Source organism: Arvicanthis niloticus, chromosome 26 (genome assembly GCF_011762505.2).
Source record: "Arvicanthis niloticus isolate mArvNil1 chromosome 26, mArvNil1.pat.X, whole genome shotgun sequence".
Classification (NCBI taxonomy): domain Eukaryota; kingdom Metazoa; phylum Chordata; class Mammalia; order Rodentia; family Muridae; genus Arvicanthis; species Arvicanthis niloticus.
Genome location: NC_133434.1, coordinates 24,360,788 through 24,384,941, shown reverse-complemented (window position 1 = coordinate 24,384,941; position 24,154 = coordinate 24,360,788). Strand labels below are relative to the sequence as shown.

The 24,154-nt window shown below is 44.3% G+C and overlaps 1 protein-coding gene across 1 annotated transcript in view; it reads right to left on the bottom strand.

The window, feature by feature from the left end:
* The window catches only part of Slc35f2 (solute carrier family 35 member F2), a 52,970-nt gene extending 30,356 nt beyond the window's left edge, over window positions 1–22,614 (bottom strand). The window contains exon 1 of the mRNA XM_076925236.1: window positions 22,245–22,614. Within this exon, the coding sequence (XP_076781351.1) occupies window positions 22,245–22,354 (110 nt within the window). The 5' untranslated portion in view covers window positions 22,355–22,614. The remainder of the gene's footprint in view (window positions 1–22,244) is intronic.
* Window positions 22,615–24,154: the final 1,540 nt, after the last annotated feature.

Sequence of the window (24,154 nt, the reverse complement as noted above, 5' to 3'; positions counted from 1 at the left end):
CTACACAGAAGGCACCTAAAGAATGCTTGCCATTGTTGAATATCCCCAAGTTTCTGTTTCTGTGAGGATCTAGACCAACCACCAAGGACTAGGACTTCCTGGAGAAAGTTCCCACAGGAAGAGAGGATAGGCTACTTCCTGATAAACTTCAGGGAAAATTCAAAAAAGGCCACCATTTGGTATTGTGCTGTAAGGCCCCCACAAATGGAGGACCTCACCCAAGCCTCAGGAATTCGAGGCCACCCATTAACTGCAAGACACCAAACTTGATGTAATCAGCAAGAGGCATATTTTAATCAGTATACTGAGGTCAAGACCCATGACCCACGCAGGGGCTTTGGAGACAGAGAGAATTTAAAGCCCAAAACCACAACTCAGGGGGGGAACCACAACCCAGGGGGAATAAGGGAGGGCTATTGGAGAGCACCTGTGGAAAGTCCCAGCCCATTAGTCAGTTTGTGACAGGGTACAAGGAACAGGCTATTCTCTAAGAGCTTATTCGTAATCAGCCATCTATCTTGTGGTCAGCCAAGTTCCTGGTATCCAGGGTGCACAGGCACGCTAACTTGAACTCCCAGCTCAAGCCCTATTCAATCTATCTTATGGTCAGTTTTTAGTTCCTGGTACCCATAGCGCTTGGTCACACTGTCCTGAACTCCCAGCTCTGAACTCTTATCTTACTTATTTTGTCTTGTGGATAGCTAGTTTCCTAGGACCCAGAGCGCAGAACAAGCTGATCTGCACTCTTGACTCCATCTGTGGAAGGTTTAAAATTTTTTAACTCTTTAAGTGCCAAATTCAAACACAAATTTTGCACAATATACATAAGAGACAGAAACAATGACCAGTCTCCAACACTCCTCATAATTACTGTCACCCCCATCCCTGGTGTGTGCTCGAAATGACCATCACCCCATATCTAGCTGTTCTTTAGAATAGCTTCAAGTTGGGCTATTTACAATGTCCTTTACTTTCATGTATACTTAAAAATCATCAGAGGCTAAAAAATAAGTATAGCCAAAAACTCTGCTTAGAGCAACTTAGTCATATTCTAGTGGGGCAGACTCTAAACACCAGTGGGTTTTACTGAAACACCCCCTCAAGAATCGGGAGATGCAATGAGAAAGACGGCTGCTCAATTATTCTCTCCTTTTCATTTGATTTTTTTTAAAGGAGCCCAAATAGCCAATAAAGCACATCCCTTGACTGTGATCACAGCTCCCCTCCATGTCTCAATAAATCTACGGTGCCAAGTCGCATGTTGTCAGCTAAAGACAAACTTGTAGGATTAAAAGCTGAAAGACATCTATGGAGTGTAGTTTCTTTGGGGAGATTGAAAAACCTAGTTTTCCTACTACCTGTAAAGGAATACTCATTAACCCCAGCACAAACCTGAAGTGTGAATACTCAGGTTTCATGCTTTACACACAGGCTCCCCAGTTCCGTTTCCAAAGCGTTTATATTATAAATGAGTTCAATTAACTCAAGTAGAAAATTTTCTCTACACAGCATGATTGATGGTTGATCTTCATTGCCAATAAAAATGAATTTAGAGTTAGCATGAAAACACACCTTTGAGAAAAAAACATGGGAGTTTTTCCAGAAAGATTTGGTGGAAGAAGGCAGATTCTCTTTGAATTCGGGTAGCACCATGCCGTAGACTGGATAAAGGGGAGGACATGATCATGAAGCCAGTGTGCATGGCTGTGCTTCTTAACTCTATGCCATGTTTTGCTTCATTGAGAGCTCAGCTATGGTGTTGACGAGTACAGCTCTAGCCCAACACCTTTTGATGTTTAATGGGATATAAACCACCTAACACTTCTGTGAAATTGCGAGAGCCCTGAGCTTCTCTATTCCAATGGAGCTAAATGCTAAGGTACAAGTATGTTGGGAAGATGGCTGATTTCAGAGTTGGGGTAAGGAGTAAACAAAAGAAGTCTGAGCCATCTTATGATAGCAAAACACAAGAGGTCTGAGATGCAGCTGACAGAACAAAACATTCTAGTTATAGTAAGGGTACCTTATTGGACCAAAACACATATAGGTACAGGCAGGATGTTACAGTGAGCTGAGACACATAAATGTCTGAATCTGGGACTTAACAGCAAGCACCAATTTTAAAGGGGCACTCCTTGGCCCTGGAAGGACTCATTATTTAAAAACTAGTAAATGAGAAGAACCAAGATAAATATTGTCCTGCATTTTCTATCCAAATGATAAATCATGAGGTGACCAAAGGGTTGTTGAAGGAGAGTTTATAGAAACCCTGGAAAATTAATGAAGATGAAATACAGAAACCTGATCACAGCCGGGCGGTGGTGGCGCACACTTTTAATCCCAGCACTTGGGAGGCGGATTTCTGAGTTCAAGGCCAGCCTGGTCTACAGAGTAAGTTCCAGGACAGCCAGAGCTACACAGAGAAACCCTGTCTCAAAAAACAAAAAAACAAAAAAACAAAAAAAAAAAAAAAAAAGAAAAAGAAAGAAAGAAAGAAACCTGATCACTTCATTGGTGCCCCTTTCAGAAGCTCCACACCCATCTCTCTGGTGTGTTTTACTTTCTTCCCAAGTACCTGTCTGTCTCTTGCTTTAAAAATTCCATTTCATAAACTCTACTCTGCATCTTACTCATCCTAAAATTCTTTTCTGCCACAAAGTCAAGAGTCAAAATCCTTAAAAGATAAAAAACACTTGAGCTGAGCAGTATTTCCACCCACGGCCCCTGACTGTAAGAGTAAGAGAAAGGTTCAGGAAGCAGAGCTCTACCCTCAGGATCTGCCCAGCAGCCTCAGATCTCTCTCTACTATGGTTTTACAGGCTAGCTGCCATACCTAGCCAGCAAGTACGGGGCTTCTAGGAATCTGAATGCTGGTCTTCCTGCTTGCACAGCAATGATTTAACTGTTGATGAACAGATAAAGAAGGATTTCATAGATTCAAAGAATAAAAAGTTACTTAGGTCAAGAGAAGAGCTACCATGGATGGGGAGGAGGTCAGAGCATGAGCCCCTGAGCCCACTCCCCAGAAGACATGTAAAAAGCTGGGCATGGTGACACATATGTAACCTCCACTCAAGGAAGGCTACCAGCTCCAGACAGCACGAGCTGTCCCACAAGTCACTAGTAACGCTGGTTGACCTTACACAATTGATCCCCTGCTTCAGCAGCTCAAATGTTGGGATTATAGGTCTGCACACCCACTCTTAAAACTACTTGGTCCTATGACTAAATTAGGAGGGAAGTAGAGGCCATTCTACAAATACCCACATTCTTTCCTCAAATATGCAAACAGGGCACAGGTTAAGAACCTTGAGCTAAACCAGGCAGTGGTGACATATGCCTTTAATCCCAGCACTCAGGAGGCAGAGGAAGGTGGATCTCTATGAGTTTGTGGCCAGCCTAGTTTACAGAGTGAGTTCCAGGACAGCCAAGACTATACAGAGTATCTTTGTCTCAAAAAACAAAACAAGAACCTTGAGCTAGGGACATAGTCATAAAAGGCCCAATATGTAAGAACCTTTCTCAACTGTAGTGATGAGGACCAGAGGCTCTGGCTTTGAAGATAAGAAGGGGCCAGAGACAAGAAGTGCAGGTGACTTCTAGAAGTTGGCAACAAATGACTTGATTCCCAACTAGAGTTTCTGTGACAGTACAGCTCTATCAGTACTAACTTTGACCCAGTGAGGCTTCTGTTGGTTGGCCTTCTGAGCCACAGAACTGAAAGATAAAAGTAATGCCCATTTGGCCATTAAACTTAATGAAGATAAAATAACAGAGACATGATTGTTTTATAAGACATAATTATAAAGCATGGCTATTGGCTAGGCACGGTGGCACAAGCCTCACTTGAGAGACAAGGCAAGTAGTTTGTTAGGATAGGAGCAGGTTAACAGACAGAACTAGCTCTGTGTGAGCTAATTTAAAACAGTACAAGTCAGACTGCTAGAACTACTCACATTTGCTCTTAGTAATTTGCTTAGGAGAAAGATAATCACATCAAATAAAGAGTCTATTAAATAGCTGCAGGCAAAGTCAATCAGGAGCCACTTAGAACTGAAACACTCAGCACTTGTCAGGGGAGAAATAAAAACCAGACCTTCAAGCTAGAAACTGAGAAATCAGTTTTATACAAACAAAATTAAACTTGTAAATCTGGTGATTTCTTCTTACACAATAAGTTCTGTGTGAGCCTCAGATAGTCAAAACTATAGAGGCATGTTAGTGTTTTCTCTGCCACTGAACAGTGGACGTGCCAGCCACTGTGCTGAGTTCTCGCACATTAGCCTGCTGGATTTCCACGAAACAGTAAGAGTAGACTTTATCTTTGCAAAACTTACAACATCTAATGTTGTCTAACCAAGTTCATATATCAAAAATCAAAATAGGAACACTAGACAAAAGTCCAAAGATGATATTGGAGTCTGTCTTTGTTTTTTCCATCCTTTCAAGCTCAGAAGATGAAATCGTGGAAAAGAACAGAAGTAAGAAAAGAGATAGCAGTTGACAAGATGGCTCTGTGAGTAAAGGCATGTGCTCCAAGCCCTGAGATCCACCCAGATCTGCATGGTAGGAGAGAGAACTGACAACCATGGCTTACACACACACACACACACACACACACACACACACACACACACACACACACACACAGAGTTACTAAAAGAGAAAAATAAAAAGGAAAAGACCCAGAACTAGAAATGTCAACCTATAAATTGCTACTTGATTTTTGGTTATAATCCTTGTAATCCCATTTTCTACATTGTAACATTGTATACTTTGCTTCTCACTGGGTCTACAAATGCAGACATTGTCATGGATAATTCTGACTGCTTCCCCCATACTAAACTTCTAGCAATGACAGTAAAGATAAGCATTACGGGGCTGGAGAGATGGCTCAGTAGTTAAGATCACTGACTCCTCTTTCATAGGTCCTGAGTTCAACTCCTAACAACCACATGGTGGCTCACAACCATCTGTAATGGAATCTGATGCCCTCTTCTGGTGTGTCTGAAGACAGCTTATATATATATATATATATATATATATATATATATATATATATATATATATTATATATATATATATAATATATATATATATATTATAATATATATATATTAGCTGTCTTATATATATTATATATATATAATACATATATAATGATAATAATGATAAATATATCAGTACATATATATATATATAAAATTATAACTGTTCCAATGTACTGAGTGCACACTACAGAGCACTCGTTTTAAGGGTGGCATAATTCTACTTCACTTTTAACCCAACAGCCTATCGAGGAAGGTGATATTACTGTTCCTATTTGTTGATAAAGATACAGAGATGTGAGGCTGTACTAAAAATGCACTACTTCTGACCATAACAACTGAAAAAAGAATAAAACAGTTAGTAACCTTCATGTCCAAATAGACGAAAAGTACCGTAATGAAGAAACTGTGGGCTAGATATCACATTAAACACTCCTCTGTGTCGCCTCAATCTTACCGAAACTCTTTCAGGATAGGGACTAAAGGCCCAGTTATACAGAGATGAGAGACTAAGTTTCAGCCAAAGCCAGGAAATTAAGTCTGTGTTTTCCTAATTTGCACATTGTCCCTTGATAATCATAATAAAATGTGATGCTGACCCAAAGACCAGCTGTTATGAATGACCCCACATCTCTAACAATGGGCACAGCCCACCACGGACATGTTTAACAAATAGTTTGATGCATGGTGTTTTGTAGAAAATCAGAGAGAAGGCATAAAACCTATCCTGAAAAGATGGTGTGGCCTTAAGGCTAGGATGAAGCAACACAGGGCTACCATGGGATGACATCTACACTGCTCTTTCAAGCCTGACCTCTAAGAGTTTCCGGCCCAGAGACAATCCACAAGGCCGCCTCTGCCCACCATCTGGCAGAAGAACTGAGGGCAGACTAACCCTGTTCTCAATAGGCAGCCAGGAAGCCACAGCCCATAAAAACTGTAGCTCTTAATGCTGCCTGCCAGGCAAGGCTTAATTAAAAGTTTTTGAAAGACTATTTTTTTTTTCCAAGATATAATTTTACCTGCTTGCAGATTAGCAAAACAAAAGTCATTTTTCCCCTCTGATTGGTTGGTGTGGTTTACACTGTAGAATGCAACCTTCAAATAAAGACAATCATTTGGCCTGAAGTTAGAAGCAAGAAGCCCAGAGTGGGCGGGGCCGGAGCCGGAGCTCCAGTATGGTTTGGGTTCCTGGCTCCAGCTGCCTCTATGGCCTAGCTGTGGTTTGGCAGTGTGGCCCTCCTTCACTCTGCAAAGCAATATACTATTTTCCAATGCAGTGGTGAGCCAGCTCTCCCTAAAAACCCATCTACCACACTCATCAAATGCCAGCCAGGCGTCTGAGGACAGCAGAGGTGAGAACCGGTTCTCAGAGCTCCTGGGACAGGGCCCAGTGAGAGAACTGGGAGGCGCTGGGGAGATTTCCTGTGAGTCACAGGGTCTTGTCCAACCTTTTGACACCCATTAGCATCAAACTAGAAATTCTGTCACACTCATCTCTTAAGTCACGTTCAGCTGGCACTGATCTCACCAGCCCACTCCCCCCTGTGCTCTCAAACCTTTTAAGAGGACTTCTACTAACAGACAAGAAGGAAAAACACATCAATGGAAAGCTGATGTGTGAGTGTGCACACACACACACCAAACATACACACCACACATACACACCACACACACCAAACATACACACCACACATACACACCACACACACCAAACATACACACCACACATACACACCACACATACACACCACACATACACACCACACATACACACCACACACACACCACACATACACATCACACATACACACCACACATACACACCACACACACACCACACATACACACCACACATACACACCACACACACAAGCTGTTCAGTCACAGAAACCTGTACAACACATAGAATGCATTATGTCAGGACTAAAAAGACAGCTCAGCCATTAAGAGCATTTACTGTACAGCTGTAATGACCTGGGTTGGGACTCCACACAACATAACAAGTCGGGCAATCTGCAAGTGCCTGTACCTCAGCTCCAAGGCATCTACACCTTCTTTGGGCCTCCATGTGTGCACAGACACACACCACACATGCATGTGCATACATACTCACAAACAACATGCATAAATAAATAAAAGCTGAAGTGCATATGCTACAATCCACATATAATAATGGGATTAGAAGCTAAGTAAGAATAATATTGTCAAAAAAAAAAAAAAAACATGAAAACCATCACACTCTACAGAAGTTGAAACACAAAGAACAAATAAATACACCCAGAACCTACTTCATAAACCAGGCATAATTTCGCTCCTGTAATCCCAATCTTTTGGTAGGAGAATTGCTGTGAGCTTGAAGCCAGCCTGGCCTACATATCAAATTCCAGGCTAGCCTGGCTTAAAAAGTGAGACCTTTTTTTTTTTTTTTAATTTATTCTCAAATGAAAAGAATCAGTCTGAGGAAATGGTTCAGGCAACATGATAAGTGTTTTACCTTGAAAGCACAAGAGCACCAGCTCAATCCTTAAAAACCCATATTCAAACAAACAAACAAACAAAAAACAACCTAAAGCCCAAAGAGTGGCTCATGCTAGGGCTGGGGAGGTATTAAAATAGGCAGATCCCTGGGGCTTCATGCCCAGTCAGTCTAGCCCACTTGTTGGATTACAAGCCTGTGAGAGGAATGATAACTAAGGTGGTCCTCTGGCCTCAAAATGTACTCTTATATGAATACACAAGCAAACAGACACACAGACACAGACACACACACAGACACACACACAGACACACACACACACACACGCACACACACATGCACACACATACACACACTCAAATATTATTAGTAATCAAATATATGTGAATTAAGAAACTTACATTTATTTAGCTGTTGAAAATGTCAAGTCTGACATCAAGTGTTACAAAGAACCTCGGTCCACAAGGATCTCACCTGTGGTTAGCAAGGTATAAATCAGTGTAACTTTAGAAAGCAGTTCACTACTGCTTTACAAAGTTCACTTTGTACAGCTTGCAAGCCAGCAATCTCCTTCCTAGATGAATGTGTATTTGCATATTTAAAGAAGCTTTTACAAACATTTGGTTTGTTCTGCTGCACTGGGCTCAAACCCAGGGCCCTGTGCACGATATACCACTAAGCTGTCTTATCTTCCTATAGGAACATGTGGAAGGATATTCCTAGAAGTCCTTTCACAAGATCAAAACCCTGGAAAATATCCACAAACCTGACAGTGATTGCAAGAAAGAGCCAACAAAAGAATGAAGTGCAGAATATTTAAAGGAAAGAGTATTATTAAGAGTACTTGTGAGTATTGTCTGGCATCATAGAACAAACATACTGATTTTATGGTAAATTTCAATTTCAACTTGTTGCACACAGCATAGTATGTTTTTTTGTGAGGTAAAAAGGCTACAGAGATTGCTTAGCAGTTAAAAGTGCTTGCTACTCTTGCAAAGGACACCAGTTCAGCTCCAGCTCATAACTGCCTGCAACTCCAACTCCAGGGAATCTGACCTCCTCTTCTGACATCTTAGAGTCTCTGTTTCTCTGTTTTTCTCTGTCTCTGTCTCTCTCTGTCTCTCTCCTTGTCTCTCTGTGTCTCTCTCTGCCTTACACACACACACACACACACACACACACAGAGAGAGAGAGAGAGAGAGAGAGAGAGAGAGAGAGAGAGAGAGAGAGAGAGAATAAATTTAAAAATTTAAAAATTAAAATAGGGGCTGGAGAAATGGTCCAACAGTTGAGAGCACTGACTTCTCTGTCAGAACACTCCTCAGGTTCTGTTCCCAGCACCCACACAGCAACTTGGTTCCAGGGGATTTGACACCCTCTTCTGGTCTCCTTGGTGTACAAATATTCATGCAGTCAAAACACCCACACACATAAAATAAATAATCTTTTAGACATATATACAGATATGTCCCATTGTAGTATACAGATGTAAATCTACAACACTGGAGAGGTGCACACAGGAGAATGATGAAGGAGTTCAAGGTCATATTTGGTCATATATGGGACACAAGGCCATCCTGACATAACTGAGACCCAGTCCAAATGAAAGAAAGGCTGAGCATGGTAGAACATGCCTTTAATCCAAGCACTCGGGAGGCAAAAGCAGGCAAATATCTATGAATTAGATGCCAGCCTGGTTTACATAGTGAGCTACAGACCAGCCAAGGTTACACAGCTAAATCCCTTTCACTAAGAGAGATTGAGGGGTGGGGAAGTGGCGGGGGGGGGGGAGAGAAAGTCATACAGATACAAAACTATTTAACACACACATATATAATACATATAATATATTAGATATATCACATATATTATATATAATATCAAAGAAGTGGTGAAAGGAAGACCCAGGTGATGCCCACCTGTAGTTATCTGTAGTCAGACAGATAAACAGATGGACGGGAATGACTTCTATGTGCATACAGATCCTAGTTTGGGTCTAGTAGTGGATCCATGGGAATGTATTACATTAAGAAATTAACAGATTCAGTCGTGTGCCAATACTGAGAGTGTATCATGGCCAGGAATTATGATGAATCCGATTTCTACCCCCAACCATTGCTTGGCCTAGGTGGACAGAGGAAGCCTGTGAGGACCCCATTTGATGCCATGGAGCCTAAGCTGGCCGACTATGCCCAAGATGACCCACAGCCCCATGTCACTTGGTCTGGGCAGGCAGAGCGAGCCCATGACAACCAGTACTATGCAGGCCCAGGTGGGCAGACCATGCTAGAGACAACCCCTTGCCCCAGCACAGAATGGTGAGTCACAGCACTACTGAGACAACCCCAGACATCCAGAGGCTCTGGGTATAAGACAGAATTACTAATGGCCCCTTTGCCTCAGTTTCCCCATGTTCAAGTGGGGAAGTTAATGCAGAAGTTTAGCAGAAGCAGACTGTATCGATCAGGAGTAGACTGTTTGCCTGTATGCAAGAGTCTTTGGGTCTAGTTTCCAGTACTTGGAGCTGGGGTATCACAACTCAGGAGTTGGAAACAGGAGGTTGAGGAGTTGAAATGGATACAAGAGACCCTGTCTCTAAAAACTAAAACTAAAACAAACAAGGGAATTCTTTAAGGATTCATGAAGTTAAGTAAGACAAGTGGCCCAGGCCATCCCACGTCCCAGGGGGAGAAAGTTAGCAGGATTACACGGAACTGAAGCCCTGAGTACACAGCCATGCTCAACAAAGCTTGGCTCTGCCTGCTTTTATCTTTCAGTTGATAGCCTACATGAAAATCAGGAGTTACAGGGCACAATGTCACACACACCTTTAATCCTATCTCGAGGGAGACAGAAACAGGAATGATCACTAAAAGTTCAGGGTCAGCCTGATCTACATGGAAAGACTTTGTCTCAACCAAGTTTTCTTAACCACTCCACCCCTCTCCAAAAACTTAGGAATTACGCTTTCCAAATATATCCTAAATTCTTTTTCTAGAGCGGGAATGTCCCCAGAGTGCTATGGGCAGATCTGCTGCACCAAGAATGAACCCAGCCTCAAGTTCTCAGTAAGGATAGATAGAGACTAAGGAAACTGAGTCAAATTCTCCCTGAAGCATTCTGGCTTTAAAGAAATAACTAAAAATTAGTTTTAGACCCCACTGTAGTCTTTCATGGAAGCTGGCTCACATCATCAGCATGACATCTGCTTTGTCCAATTGTTCGGTTTCCATAGATTCCTATAACCATTCAAAACAAACACCTCGAATCTGAGCAAGAAGAGCTTTTATAAACGAGGCACAGAGGTGCTTGCCTGCAATCCCAGCACCCTTTCCGAGGCAGGCAGATCAGAAATTCAAGGTCATCCTTGTCTCCATAGTGAGTTCAAGGCCAGCCAGGACTACAACAAATAATCTGTTATAATAAAAATCAAAACCAGCAGGGCAGTGGTAGCTCACACCTTTAAGTGCAGCATTCGAGAGGCAGAGGCAGGTGGATCTCTGTGAGTTCAAGGCCAGCCTGATCTACAGAGCAAATTTCAATACAGCCAAGTTTACACAGAGAAACTTTGTATCAACAAACAAACAAAAATCAAAACTATTGACGTGTTCATGTATGGCCGATTTCTAGTAGTTCTAAGGAACAAAGTTGTTCCATTCCTGGAGGGTTTAATAGTTTAAAAACTATAATTTTAAAAGAACACAAGTTTCCAGAGATATGCTTGATAAGACAGGGGGAAAAAAATCACATGTGACAACGTGGGAGTGAGATTTAGAAGAAATAAGACAAATAATTCACTTATATGCCCCAGAGCACATTCTTGTTACTCTGCAGAACAGTAAAACCCACAAGGACCACACACTTTGTGTGTGGAAATGAGAGAGTTCTTGGGTCTTAAATGTGCAGTGAAGAATTTAATTATATCTCTCAGGGCTAGAAGCATGGCTCTGTGGTTAAGAGAACTTGCTGTACAACCATCCAGACCAGAGTTCAGATCATAGCACCCATGGAACAAGCTGGGGTTCCTAAAGTGCCATTCAATTAGACTTTTTAAGAAAAGTTAGTGTTTAGAAGAACAATCTCGAAGCTTTCTGGAAAATCAACTTACTTGAAATAAGTTCTCTAATGATCTCAGTAAGTAACAGAAAGAAATTTTCTAGCTTTTGTCATGAGGGATGGAGATAAAGGGTGCTGTTTGTTGGTTTGTTGGTTGGTTGGTTGGTTTGTTGGTTTGTTGGTTGGTTGGTTGGTTGGTTGGTTGGTTGGTTGGTTTGGCAGAAGTGGAATGACCTTGAACTCCTGATCCTGCTCTTCACATGTAACAGCTGCATACCACCATCCTAGTTTAGGAAGCACTGGGGAATTGAACCCAGGTCCTATGGTGTGCTAGGCCAGTGCTTTATGCACTGAGTTGCAGCCCTAATGTCTAAATTTTTAATGAGCTTACCAGAGCACATCAAAATAGTTTCCAGGGATGGCAACTCCTATCCTCTGCCCATGTGGCCTCCTTCCAAACATTCTGAAAGCTGCCCTTCAGAAAGAGCCTGCCTTTACTTCAGTCCCAGCTCTCACAGCTTGCTTACCACATCTAATAAAAGGGGGAGAACCACACATGGGTAGGCAATGATTTCCCCAAGAAGATGGGATATTAAGTGGAAATCTCAGTACTGGGTATGGGATTCCTTCCTATGTGTTACTGGTCAGGAAACTCCACAGGCCCCTAAACAACACATGTTACCACCATTGATCTTGGTTACCCAGTAGAACAAGATGATGGTAAGACCCTATTGCTAAAGATACTCCTGTCACTTTGGTTGCAAGACAGAGAGATCAAGCTGGAACTGACCTGAAAACTTTCTCTGTTGATTACTTTTCATTGTGCCAGGTGATGGGTGCTATGCAGTCTGTGGTGGGGAGGGAGAAGAGACACCATGGTACCCATTCAGTCAGCCCTCCACACCACAATACCAACCTGCAAGGCAATACTGGGCAGTGATGGAACAGTGGCATGAACAGTATGGTGGTAGGCAACTCCTTTTAGATTGAATTTGAGGCCAGCTCCACAGGAAGAAGTTGTGTCTGGTACTATAAGCCTAGTCAAGAGTCCATGGCTGGGGAGGTCACAGGCCCCAAGAGGAACCTACTCCTGTCATCTTGCTAAACAACACAATTGCCAGACTGCCTTCTAAAAATTTATTCTTGCACGCATTGATCTGTGCTGCCCTCAACCTTGGCTAGAGAAGCATCACTCTGTAGTGGTCAGCAGTCAATTCAGAGACTCACAACTAGTCAAAGAACTGCGAACAAGTGTCCATTGAGAACAGCCCTAAATAGAACACCTATATCAGCCCCATCCTTCAGACTCAGAGAGCATCTTGGGAAAGGGATGTGAAGATGCAGGAACTGGAGGATGGGTACAATGTGTGAGATGCTGCCTTCAGAACATGGTACGGCAGCTGCACCCACGAACTCAGTACGTCTGTAGTTACCTGCATGAGATCAAGTCAACAAAATCAGTCAGCATTCCGAAAGGCAGCACTACCTGGACCCAGAGGGTTATTAATAACAAAAGCAGACAGGACATGAAGGAGGAAGGGAGGAGGTGGGAGTTTCAAGCGGAGGAGGGGAGTTGGTGGTGCATATAATCAAGATGCATTATTCACACATATGAAACTGCCAAAGATAGCAAGTAAAGATATTCTACTTTTAAAATGGGTTTTTACTGTCCCCATAATGGGAAGAACTGCTACCATTTTGGATTTGTGCCAAGGGCAAGTACTCCAGGGGCTTCCAAGATGAACTAGAGCCTCTGCGCTAAAGTACTCTCCTGGGCTAGTGATAAGTATCCTCAAGCTTTCAACCGCACGCTTACAGGTAGAGAAGAGAGGCATCCTACGAAGATGTGGGTGAGGACAGGCTGGAAGAAGCCACATTTACCATCTTAGTACTGTCTACAAAACTCTTTAAGCCTCCTCCACAAGAAGGCAAATAGCAAAAGCACTGAGGGGGGAACCAAAGGACAAAGGATGGGGTGTCTCTACCTCTAAAGTGGCCATCATTCTAGTTGATGATCCAGGAATGGGAAGTGGGCAGGTGAGAAGGGCCCTTGTATTTTGCATGGAGAAGCCTAAGCACTCAGAAAAAGACAATAGCACATGAGTCCAGTCCATCACTAGGAGGCATCTAGACAAGTCAGATTCATGACAAAGTAGATTGGGGTTGATGATACGGCTCAGTAGGTAAAGGTACTGACTGCCAAGCCTTACAACCTAAGTTTAATGCTCAGAATCCACACAGTAGAAGAGAATGGTTCCTGAGTTGTTCTCTGATCTCTATACACCTTCAGCATAAACATGCCCCACACACACAGAGATGATAGATAGATAGATAGATAGATAGATAGATAGATAGATAGATAGATAGATAGATAGATAATTTTTTAAAGGAAAGAGGGAAGAGTAAAGAAAAAAGAAAGGACTGGAGGCTGCCAGGGCTAAGAAGGCAGGGGATAGTTTTTGTTTGGAATTATGAACACATTCTGCAGGTGGATGGAGATGAAGGCTGTACTGTGTAATAATAATGTCATGTCTGTGAATGGCACACATCGAAGCAGCTATAAAGGAAAAGTTCAAAGTCTGTACATTTTAGCATCATTTTTAGAAGACTGGAATTAACTGTTACGTGCAGGTAAAGTGGAAGAAGGGAGAAATGGAGTCATGAGGATGTGAGTGAAGGGACCAGTGGCTCTCAGACTTGTGTTAGCTGCAGCTTTCTTCAAACACAGTTAGACTCGAAACGTTACCCTGCCCAAATTCTTGTGTTAGAATTTCATCCTCAAGATGGTGGCCCTTGTCGGTGTAGCTTTGAGAGTTGCTTAGGTCATGAGGGTGTGTGCTGGTTAGTTTTGTCAATTCGGCATAAACTTGAGTTACCAGAGGAGATGAAAACAGGGAACCTCAACTGAAGAACCACCTCCATCAGACTGACCAATAGGCACATGTGTGGGGCATTTTCTCAACTAATGACTGATATGAGAAAGCCCAACCACTATGCATGGTACCACCCCTGGGCAGGTGGTCCTGAGTTATATAAGAAAGTGGGCTGAGTGAGCCACAGGGAGCAAACCAGTAGGCAGTGCTGCTCGATGGCCTCTGCTTCAGTTCCTATCTCGGGTTCATGTCCCGGCTTCCTTCTCTAACAGGTGTGACTTATAAAATAAAATCCCTTTCCTTCTCAAGTTGCTTTTGATCGAGGTATTTATTACAATAGGTAAAGTAAGTAAGACAGAGTTCATCTTTATGACTGGGACTGGTGCACAAAAGAGAAGCCCCAGGTTGCTCTCTCACCCCTTCTGACGTGTAAAAGCATCGTGGGAAGATGGCCATCCACAAGGCAGAAAATATGCCTACACCATACACCAAATCTGCAAGAGCCTCAATCTTAGACATCCCACTTTTCAGAACTGTAAAAAATGAACTCCTGTTCTTTATAACAGTACTTCTGTTAATACGTCAGACAGCTTGCATAAAATCCCTATAAATGGCAATAGCAATGTATCTGTGGATGCCAGAGAGCAGTTAAGAAACTTACTAGGTCCCATTCCTCACTTGCGTCCCAGGGTACTATCTGAGCAACCTCTAGGGACTCGAAGGATATCTCTTAGCTTGCACATCATCGGTTCAGATGAAGGGCAGTATCCTAAAGCCTTGCCTTCAAGTATAATATGGTGAGGCTTCAGAACTAGCAAAGCAGGTTTTACTTTAGAATCAACCATAACTACTCCTCTATGCCACTCGCCAGCTATGTGATCCGAGCAAGTTACTCATCAGTTCCATCAAATGAGAAACCAAGCTGTGTGGGTGTGTCACGGGGCTGATGAAACGTAAACAGGGGATTCTCGTTGGACGATGGCTACTGCTGCTCTTTTGTTTGACTTGCCATCTCTGATTCCTGTGTAATGAGGTGACTGGCAGAGACAGTGAATGAGACCATGGATGGAAGCTACAAAAGTCTGGATGAGAGATGACAAAGGCTTCAATTAAAGTAGTGGCTGTACGGGCTGAAGGGAGGACGGGCTGAAGGAATATTTTAGAAGGGTTGTCAAGATGAGGAATACGCTCTGACAGCCATCTTCTCTGCTTTCAAGTTAGCCTGGGAAAAAAGAGCAAAGAGATGCAGGAGACACCCTGAGTAATGTGGCTAGAGGCCCATGGAGAGCCTGCTGGAATAGAGCTTTTAAAGTCCACTCTTTCCTCTCCTCTGTACCACACAGAAATCCTGCACTGTTGAGAAAGTGATGAATCAGGTCAAATAGGAGCAACACCCATCAAAGCACTCAACTGTGAGCTATGGCCCAGGGTTCTAGGCTTCTTTACACCCCCTGTCTAATGTTATAGGGCCATCGGTTTCTTCTTCAGTACTCAAGAAGACAACAAGACAACACTCAGCACAGACCTGTGCTCTACGGGTGGAAATGGGAAGTTATTGGGTACTGTGTTACTGTTATTGAGCACAAATATCTGAGGCAGTTAAAAACAAACATCTGACAATGTCTGGAGATATTTTTGAGTGTCATATTTGGTATATGTTGAGGGGTAAGGGGGTTGTGTTGGCAGAGGTCAGGATGCACAGCTGTCCCAGTGGGAAATTATTCAGTTCAAAATGTGCTATAATAAAGTATATAACAGTGGACTAGACATTACTCCTGACTCCTAAGCTAGCGGAAGCAGAGAGTAATTAATTGCACAATGGAAATGAAGCTGGAAGAATTTACAGAGACAGGTAGAATAAAGGATTACCCAGGACCCCACAGCACAGGCCTATAAATGTCTCATTTCCTATAATTCCCATAAATAACACCATAGAACAACACTCTTTGTGAGGCTAGAAAGATGGCTCAGCAATTAAAAGCACTGGCTGCTCTTCCAGAAGACACGAGTTCAGTCCTTGGCACCCACATGGCAGCTCAAATTCCAGTCCATGGGGATCCAATGCTCTCATCTGACCAAGAAGGCATGTGCCACACAGGCATTTATTTAGACAAAACATCCACCAGTCTGTAGGAACATCAGTTTGTTCCTACAGACTGATGAATGGTGACGAGGAGTGCTCCCATAGACTGATGGATAGTGACAAGGAGTGCTCCTGTAGACTGATGGATAGTGACAAGAGTGCGCCTGTAGGACTGATGGATAGTGACAAGAGTGTTTCTGTAGACTGATGGATAGTGACAAGAGTGCTCCCATAGACTGATGGATAGTGACAAGGAGTGCTCCCATAGACTGATGGATAGTGACAAGAGTGCACCTGTAGACTGATGGATAGTGACAAGAGTGTTCCTGTAGACTGATGGATAGTGACAAGAGTGCTCCCATAGACTGATGGATAGTGACAAGAGTGCTCCCATAGACTGATGGATAGTGACAAGAGTGCTCCCATAGACTGATGGATAGTGACAAGAGTGCACCTGTAGACTGATGGATAGTGACAAGAGTGCTCCCATAGACTGATGGATAGTGACAAGGAGTGCTCCCATAGACTGATGGATAGTGACAAGAGTGCTCCCATAGACTGATGGATAGTGACAAGGAGTGCTCCCATAGACTGATGGATAGTGACAAGAGTGCTCCCGTAGACTGATGGATAGTGACAAGAGTGCTCCCGTAGACTGATGGATAGTGACAAGAGTGCACCTGTAGACTGATGGATAGTGACAAGAGTGCTCCCATAGACTGATGGATAGTGACAAGGAGTGCTCCCATAGACTGATGGATAGTGACAAGAGTGCTCCCATAGACTGATGGATAGTGACAAGAGTGCTCCTGTAGACTGATGGATAGTAACAAGAGTGTTCCTGTAGACTGATGGATAGTGACAAGAGTGTTCCTGTAGACTGATGGATAGTGACAAGAGTGCTCCCGTAGACTGATGGGTAGTGACAAGAGTGCTCCCATAGACTGATGGATAGTGACAAGGAGTGCTCCCATAGACTGATGGATAGTGACAAGAGTGCTCCCATAGACTGATGGATAGTGACAAGAGTGCTCCCATAGACTGATGGATAGTGACAAGAGTGCTCCCATAGACTGATGGATAGTGACAAGAGTGCTCCCATAGACTGATGGATAGTGACAAGAGTGCTCCCATAGACTGATGGATAGTGACAAGAGTGCTCCCATAGACTGATGGATAGTGACAAGAGTGCTCCCGTAGACTGATGGATAGTGACAAGAGTGCTCCCGTAGACTGATGGATAGTGACAAGAGTGCTCCCATAGACTGATGGATAGTGACAAGAGTGCTCCCATAGACTGATGGATAGTGACAAGGAGTGCTCCCATAGACTGATGGATAGTGACAAGAGTGCTCCCATAGACTGATGGATAGTGACAAGAGTACTCCCATAGACTGATGGATAGTGACAAGAGTGCGCCTGTAGACTGATGGATAGTGACAAGGAGTGCACCTGTAGACTGATGGATAGTGACAAGGAGTGCTCCCGTAGACTGATGGATAGTGACAAGAGTGCACCTGTAGACTGATGGATAGTGACAAGAGTGCACCTGTAGACTGATGGACTACTTACTACTGCTCACCCCCCTTTAGTCCATGCACTCTTCATCCTACATTCCTTGTCTCCCTTTAAGCAAAACACTCGCTAGCCCTTCCAAATCTGGCTACCTCTTTCACCCCTGTAGGAACAAGACTTCAAGTTTCTCAGCTGTCCCTCGCCCCGGCAGGCCTGACCTCTGCCCTCCTTTATACCAGCCGTGAACTTTGGAAGGCAGCTCTGCTCACTACTATAGCCCAGCGCCATTGCAGAACTTTGTACTTATCATAACTGGTACTTATCATAATTTCTTTCCATAATTTGATTATGAGCCCTCTTGAAAACAGAAACTAAATTACCCCTACCTCCCCACTCACAAAGATTAGTTTAGGCCCATTACAGATATTTAAGGTGTGTTGAATAAAAACAAAACAAAACCTGACCAGTACTGTGTTATGAAAATACAATAAAAAGCTATGCCCTCAGTAGCTTACCACCTATTTGTCAAGGGGAAAGATAAGATCATGAAGCAGTAAAGTTTTCTGCTAGAGAGAAAGAACATTGACCATCAAGGAATGTGCGTTCAAACATCAATCAATGAAGGCCTCTGTCCCAGAATGGAAACTATCTGAGAGTACACAAACAATAAGTGTGTGTCCTCAAGCACTTCTGGAAACCCCTGGCTTTAATTACCATATGTCACAGGACTTGAGAACAATATACAACAAAGTCCAGTTTAAGAGCAGAGTCTATTTGGGGACATTTGTGGTCTATCACCCTGACTGCTTCAGACAGTAAGTGCTCACAGAACTTGTGGACTGAGTAATCGAGAGATCTGATGCCTTTCTCCTCTTCCTCCTCCTCTTCCTCCTTCTCCTCCTCCTCCTCCTCTTCTTCCTCCTCTTCCTCCTTCTCCTCCTCTTCTTCCTCTTCCTCCTTCTCCTCCTCTTCTTCTTTCTTCTCTTCCTCTTCTTCCTCCTCCTCCTCCTTCTCCTCTTCCTCTTCCTCCTTCTCCTCCTCCTCTTCTTCTTCTTTATCCTCTTCCTCTTCTTTCTCCTCCTCCTCCTCCTCCTCCTCTTCCTCTTCCTCCTTCTCCTCCTCCTCTTCTTCTTTCTCCTCTTCCTCTTCTTCCTCATCCTTCTCCTCCTCCTCTTCCTCCTCCTCCTCCTCTTCTTCCTCTTCTTCTTTCTCCTCTTCCTCTTCTTCCTCATCCTTCTCCTCCTCCTCTTCCTCCTCCTCCTCCTCTTCTTCCTCTTCTTCTTTCTCCTCTTCCTCTTCTTCTTCCTCCTCCTCCTCTTCTTCCTCTTCCTCTTCTTTTTCATTCGCTGGTCTGAGTGTTTATTAGAAGCCTTGAACCCCCCCAAATGCCTTTGAATTTTCTGGTCTACCTTCGGAGTGCTGAGATTACAGGCACACATCACCATATTAGTCTAGTAATCTGGCATTCACACATCAAAAAATGTCTGCACCCTAAGGGAGGCAGGTATGTCAGGAGTTATGGTCACCTAGAATGTACACTTCACATAAAGGAAATGAGCTGCTCTAGCCCCCTAACTTTTCCCTGTATTTGGAACTCACTTGTTAAACAAGGTATTCCTGTTTCTTTTGGTGAAAGCAGCAAAAAAAGGGGGAGCAGGGGTCTCTATGAACTACGTCCCTGTATCCTATCTTCTCTCCATTCCCCATGGTTCCCTGGTTCCATGGTTAGGAGTTCAAGGCCAGCTTCAGATAACATAGCAACTTAAAAGTCACTGAAACTTTAAAAAACACTGAAAAACAGCAACAAGAAAGAAAGTTGAAGATCTGTGGCCCTCAGAATAAAGATCAATACAGGGAAGCAATCAGAATGTGGCAAAATAAAAAGGATCCTTCATGAATTTTATCTCAGGAAGCAGATGCACACACCGGCAGTTCCAAGTACTCAGGACGCACAGCAAGAGGATGCTTTAACACAAGGGTTTGCAAGCAGCTTGAGGACAACAGAGAGACACTGTATCAAAAAGGGATGTGGGAAAACTAAAGACAGAAAAAGAGCAAATACTGTTTATGGGCTCTAGAGTTCAGAAATACTGTTGAGTTTAATTTACTTTTCTGGCATGCAGTTTTGGATCAGGAAAATAAATGGTTTATGAGCAAAGAAAGGTATTAAGAAAAGAACGTATTGTCTCTCAGCTACTCGTTCACTCATCCATTCCCGTGCTAAGGGTTGTGCAGAATGCACTAGTGATGTTAAGTGATGTTAAGCAGGGCCATCCGAGGGTGTGTAAGATACCCACAAACCACCATCGGACAAAGAAGAAAGTAAAAGTCCCTCAGGGAGGTGCAAAATAAACCTCACCTAGAGGGAGAAGAAATCTGAAATGTGTTATAAAACACATTATCTGAAAACACTACGCTTTGAAGAGAAAAACATCTTTGCTAGTTCTTGGTACTTCTTGCTGAACTATCTGCTAGATTATCTACCTACTCCAGCCTAGAGCCGTTGGCATCTCCCCAGTTACCATATGTTCCCATTACCAGGGAATGGAGAGAGCTGATGGTGGCAACTAATCTGTGCAGGACTCTGAAATGAGCCAGGCTGTGCAGTCAACCAATGGAGCCTCTCAGAGCCCAACAGGGTAAGCAGGTTGGGGGAAGGGTGGTATAGAAGGCTTTTGATATTGTTTTTGCACTTATTTATTTATTTATTTATTTTGTGCATCCGTGTATGTGTATGTGTGTGGACATGCATGCCACAGCACACGCATGTAGATCAAAGGACAATTTTGGAAAGTTGGTTCTCCTTCCATCACACATGTAGGTTCTGGGTATTGAACTCAGGTAATCAGGCTTGGTGGCAGGAGCCTTTAACCACTGAACCATCTTGCCTTCTCACTCCCGTGTGTGTGTGTGTGTGTGTGTGTGTGTGTGTGTGTGTGTGTGTGTGTACTGAACCCATAGGTCTGACCCAGGTAGAGCATGAACTCTCTCACTGCACTGTGGTACTGCAATGATCCTCACAATACAAATAGTGAACACAGAGTTCTCTGACTTGTCCAAACCAGCTCACTAAGATTTGAATTCCAAGTCTGCATCCTTGGTTATGCCATTGTAACATCTCTCTGCTAATCAATTATTTCCGAATTATAATGGCATTACACAGCTGCCGGAGAATGAGCAATTTGGGGCCATTTGCCCCTTTGAACCCAAGCATCTATTTAAAACTATGCTTATTTACGACAAAAAAAAATATTGCATGTATACACATTTATTGATCAGCTCTGAAGGTGAGATGCCTTTTCAAGGGCATAGCTTTGAAAACCTTTCAACTGAAATTCGTTGCCCAGGGTGGACAGTGGCATATGCCTGTAATCCTAGCATTCTCCTTATCTCCAAGTGAATTGCTTAGCCTTGTGTTTGCCCACCTGGAAAGTGGGTCTAACAATAGCGCCACATCCTAAAGCGAAGGAGAGGCGGTGCTATTGTCTACATAAATGGCTAAGCGCAGTGCCTGGCACAGAGTAAATGTTCAGTAAATGGATTTCATTATTTGGATGTTAGCCTCTAGTGTCTCCAGAACGCAAGTCGTTCAGTGACCACAGAAAGCTTTCCCCAGAGTCGCTGCCAACTCTTTAAGAACATCTTTACCTATACAGCTCAACAGAACACAGTGACATCAGCCACCTGCTTCCCTGGACCACAGCTCCAGAGGTGGCCATATCGCCTCGCTCAGGCCCCAAAACAGGGCAGACGCTGTCTCCGGTTCTCAACAGCACAAAACTTAACCCAGCTTTCTCACTTGAGTGAACTCCGGTTGGAGGCGGCCAGGCTAGGTGGGCACGGATCCCGATCTGAAGGAATGCGGGCACCGAGCCAGGAAGGGCAACACTTCACCTGCCAAGCGCCAGGTTGGGAAGCGCTTCTCCATTGCATCCACGGCGACTCCCACCCTGTCACAGGGAAATGGGGGGACCTATCTCAAAATGCCAATCGGATGAATTCCCCGCGTATCCTCCGAAAAGCCAGCATTGCCACGGTTTCAAAGGGTGGGTGGGGGGAGCACCCAGGTGAAATGCGACCTCCTGGGTGCTTTGGGAGCGCTCCCGGCTCCGCAGACACGTGCGCTTGGGTGGCCAGCGGGTTTTGCCTGGGTCCCCACCACCCAGGCCCGCCCAGCACGCCGCACTCACCAGGTGAAGAGTTTGCCTCGGATCCTGCTCAGTTGGCGGCCGATACTGCCCATCGTACCTAGCGCCTGGGGCTCGCTGGCCCCCGCGCTCGCTGGCGACTCCGCGTCCATGGGGTACCTACGAGCCTCGCGTGCCCGGAACCCCGAGAAGTGCTCGGGCCCGGAAGACAGGAGGCGGTGCCTGTGAGGACGGCGCGGACTCGGCTCGCGCCCTGCCTTGCTCTCCTGCTGAGCTCGCTAGCACGCTCGCCAGAGTCCCAGTACTCCTCCGCCCCGATTGTGCGACAAATCATTAACTGTCAAGCCCTTAGAGCCAGACAATGCTTTTGCAGATCACCACCTGGCACCTTTGGGACGCTGGAAGAGAAAGGGCGGGTTTGTTTTCTCCGCTAGTGTCAGAGCTGAGTAGGATATAACGTAAATTTAAGATGAGGGGGTTGGGCTTCTTCCTCCCCCACCCCCGTGTGGGTGGAGTTGATTTGGTTGGTTTGTTTGACCTAAGGTCTCACTCTGTAGCCGCCACCCCCGCCCACCCACCCACTATCCTGGAACTCACAATATGGCCGAGGCTAACCTCGAACTCTCAGCAGTCCTCCTGCCTCAGCTTCCAGAAACCTGGGACTTACAGGTCGGCGCTACCACGCCCGGTGCGTTTCAGGATTTTATGGTTCCTTATTTGAAATCAGCAAACTATAGGTAACCGGATAAGAGGTAATCTTGGCTGGTTCCCAGGATGCCCGTACAGGCAGAGAGTTGGTGCCCTCCTGAACTTTGCTAACTGGAAGAACCCACTGAATCCGCCTCTGTGTCCAGGTCTCCCTCTTTCTCCCTAAAAGAACTGAAGAAAAGCTATAGTTTCTTTTCCTTGCAAAAGGAAGAGGGAAATGTGTCTTTGTGGTGCGGGCAAGGCAAGTCTCCTTTCCTTGCAGATGTGTTGGGTTGCCTTGTCACCCTCTGCGTTTCCCTGACCTTGACCCGGGCCACGCCTTCTGATGCATGGATGGACTTAGAAAGAGCAAGAGGAAATAAAAAGCTTGATGGGAAAGTTCCTGGTTCTTGCTGACAGAAGCAAGTCTGTAGTGCTGATTAAGCATTTTTTTTTTCCTGAAAGAGACCAGACAGACAAAGGAAAAGGTATTGGGACTGATCCCCACCCCCCCACCCCGACCCCCAGCCTCCTCCTTTAGTGGATAAAGGAACACGGTAAACAGTAAATTCCAGAAGACTGTGTGTGGATGCAAAAGAGCAGGTGGCTTTGGAGGAGACACTAAGGAAAACCAGGTTTTTGCTAGCTGGTAACTCACACCTTTAATCACAGCTCCTAGGAGACTGAAGCAGGAGTATTGCCTTAAATTTGAGGCTAGCCTAGATGCCGGGCAGTGATAGCGCACGACTTTAATCCCAGCACTTGGGAGGCAGAAGCAGGCAGATTTCTGAGTTCGAGACCAGTGGCTACAGTGTGAGCTCCAGAACAGCCAGGGCTACACAGAGAAACCCTGCGGGGGGGGGGGGGGGAAATGGGAGGCTAGCCTAGAATACTGTGAGTTCTAGGTTAGCCTGAGCAAAAATGAGATCCTGTTTCAAAAATGCAAAGTGAGGGTAGGGGTGGGTGGTTCAATTCCTAGAACCCACATGGTGGAGGCCAAGAACAGATCCTACCAAGTTGAACTCCACATTTAGGCAATGGCACACACAAACACACAATCAATCAAATCAATATAACAAAGAATGTTTATGAAAAGGGGAATAGGTTTTGGAAAATGTAGCTAAATGAGCCTTAGGTTTGCCAACTACAAGCAGCTGTAAGTGTAAATATAATTATTTTCTGTTTATTGTTGTCTTTTGGAGACAAAACCTCACTCCATAGACCAAGCTAGCTGAAACTCAACTATGTAGCCCAGTCTGGCGTCC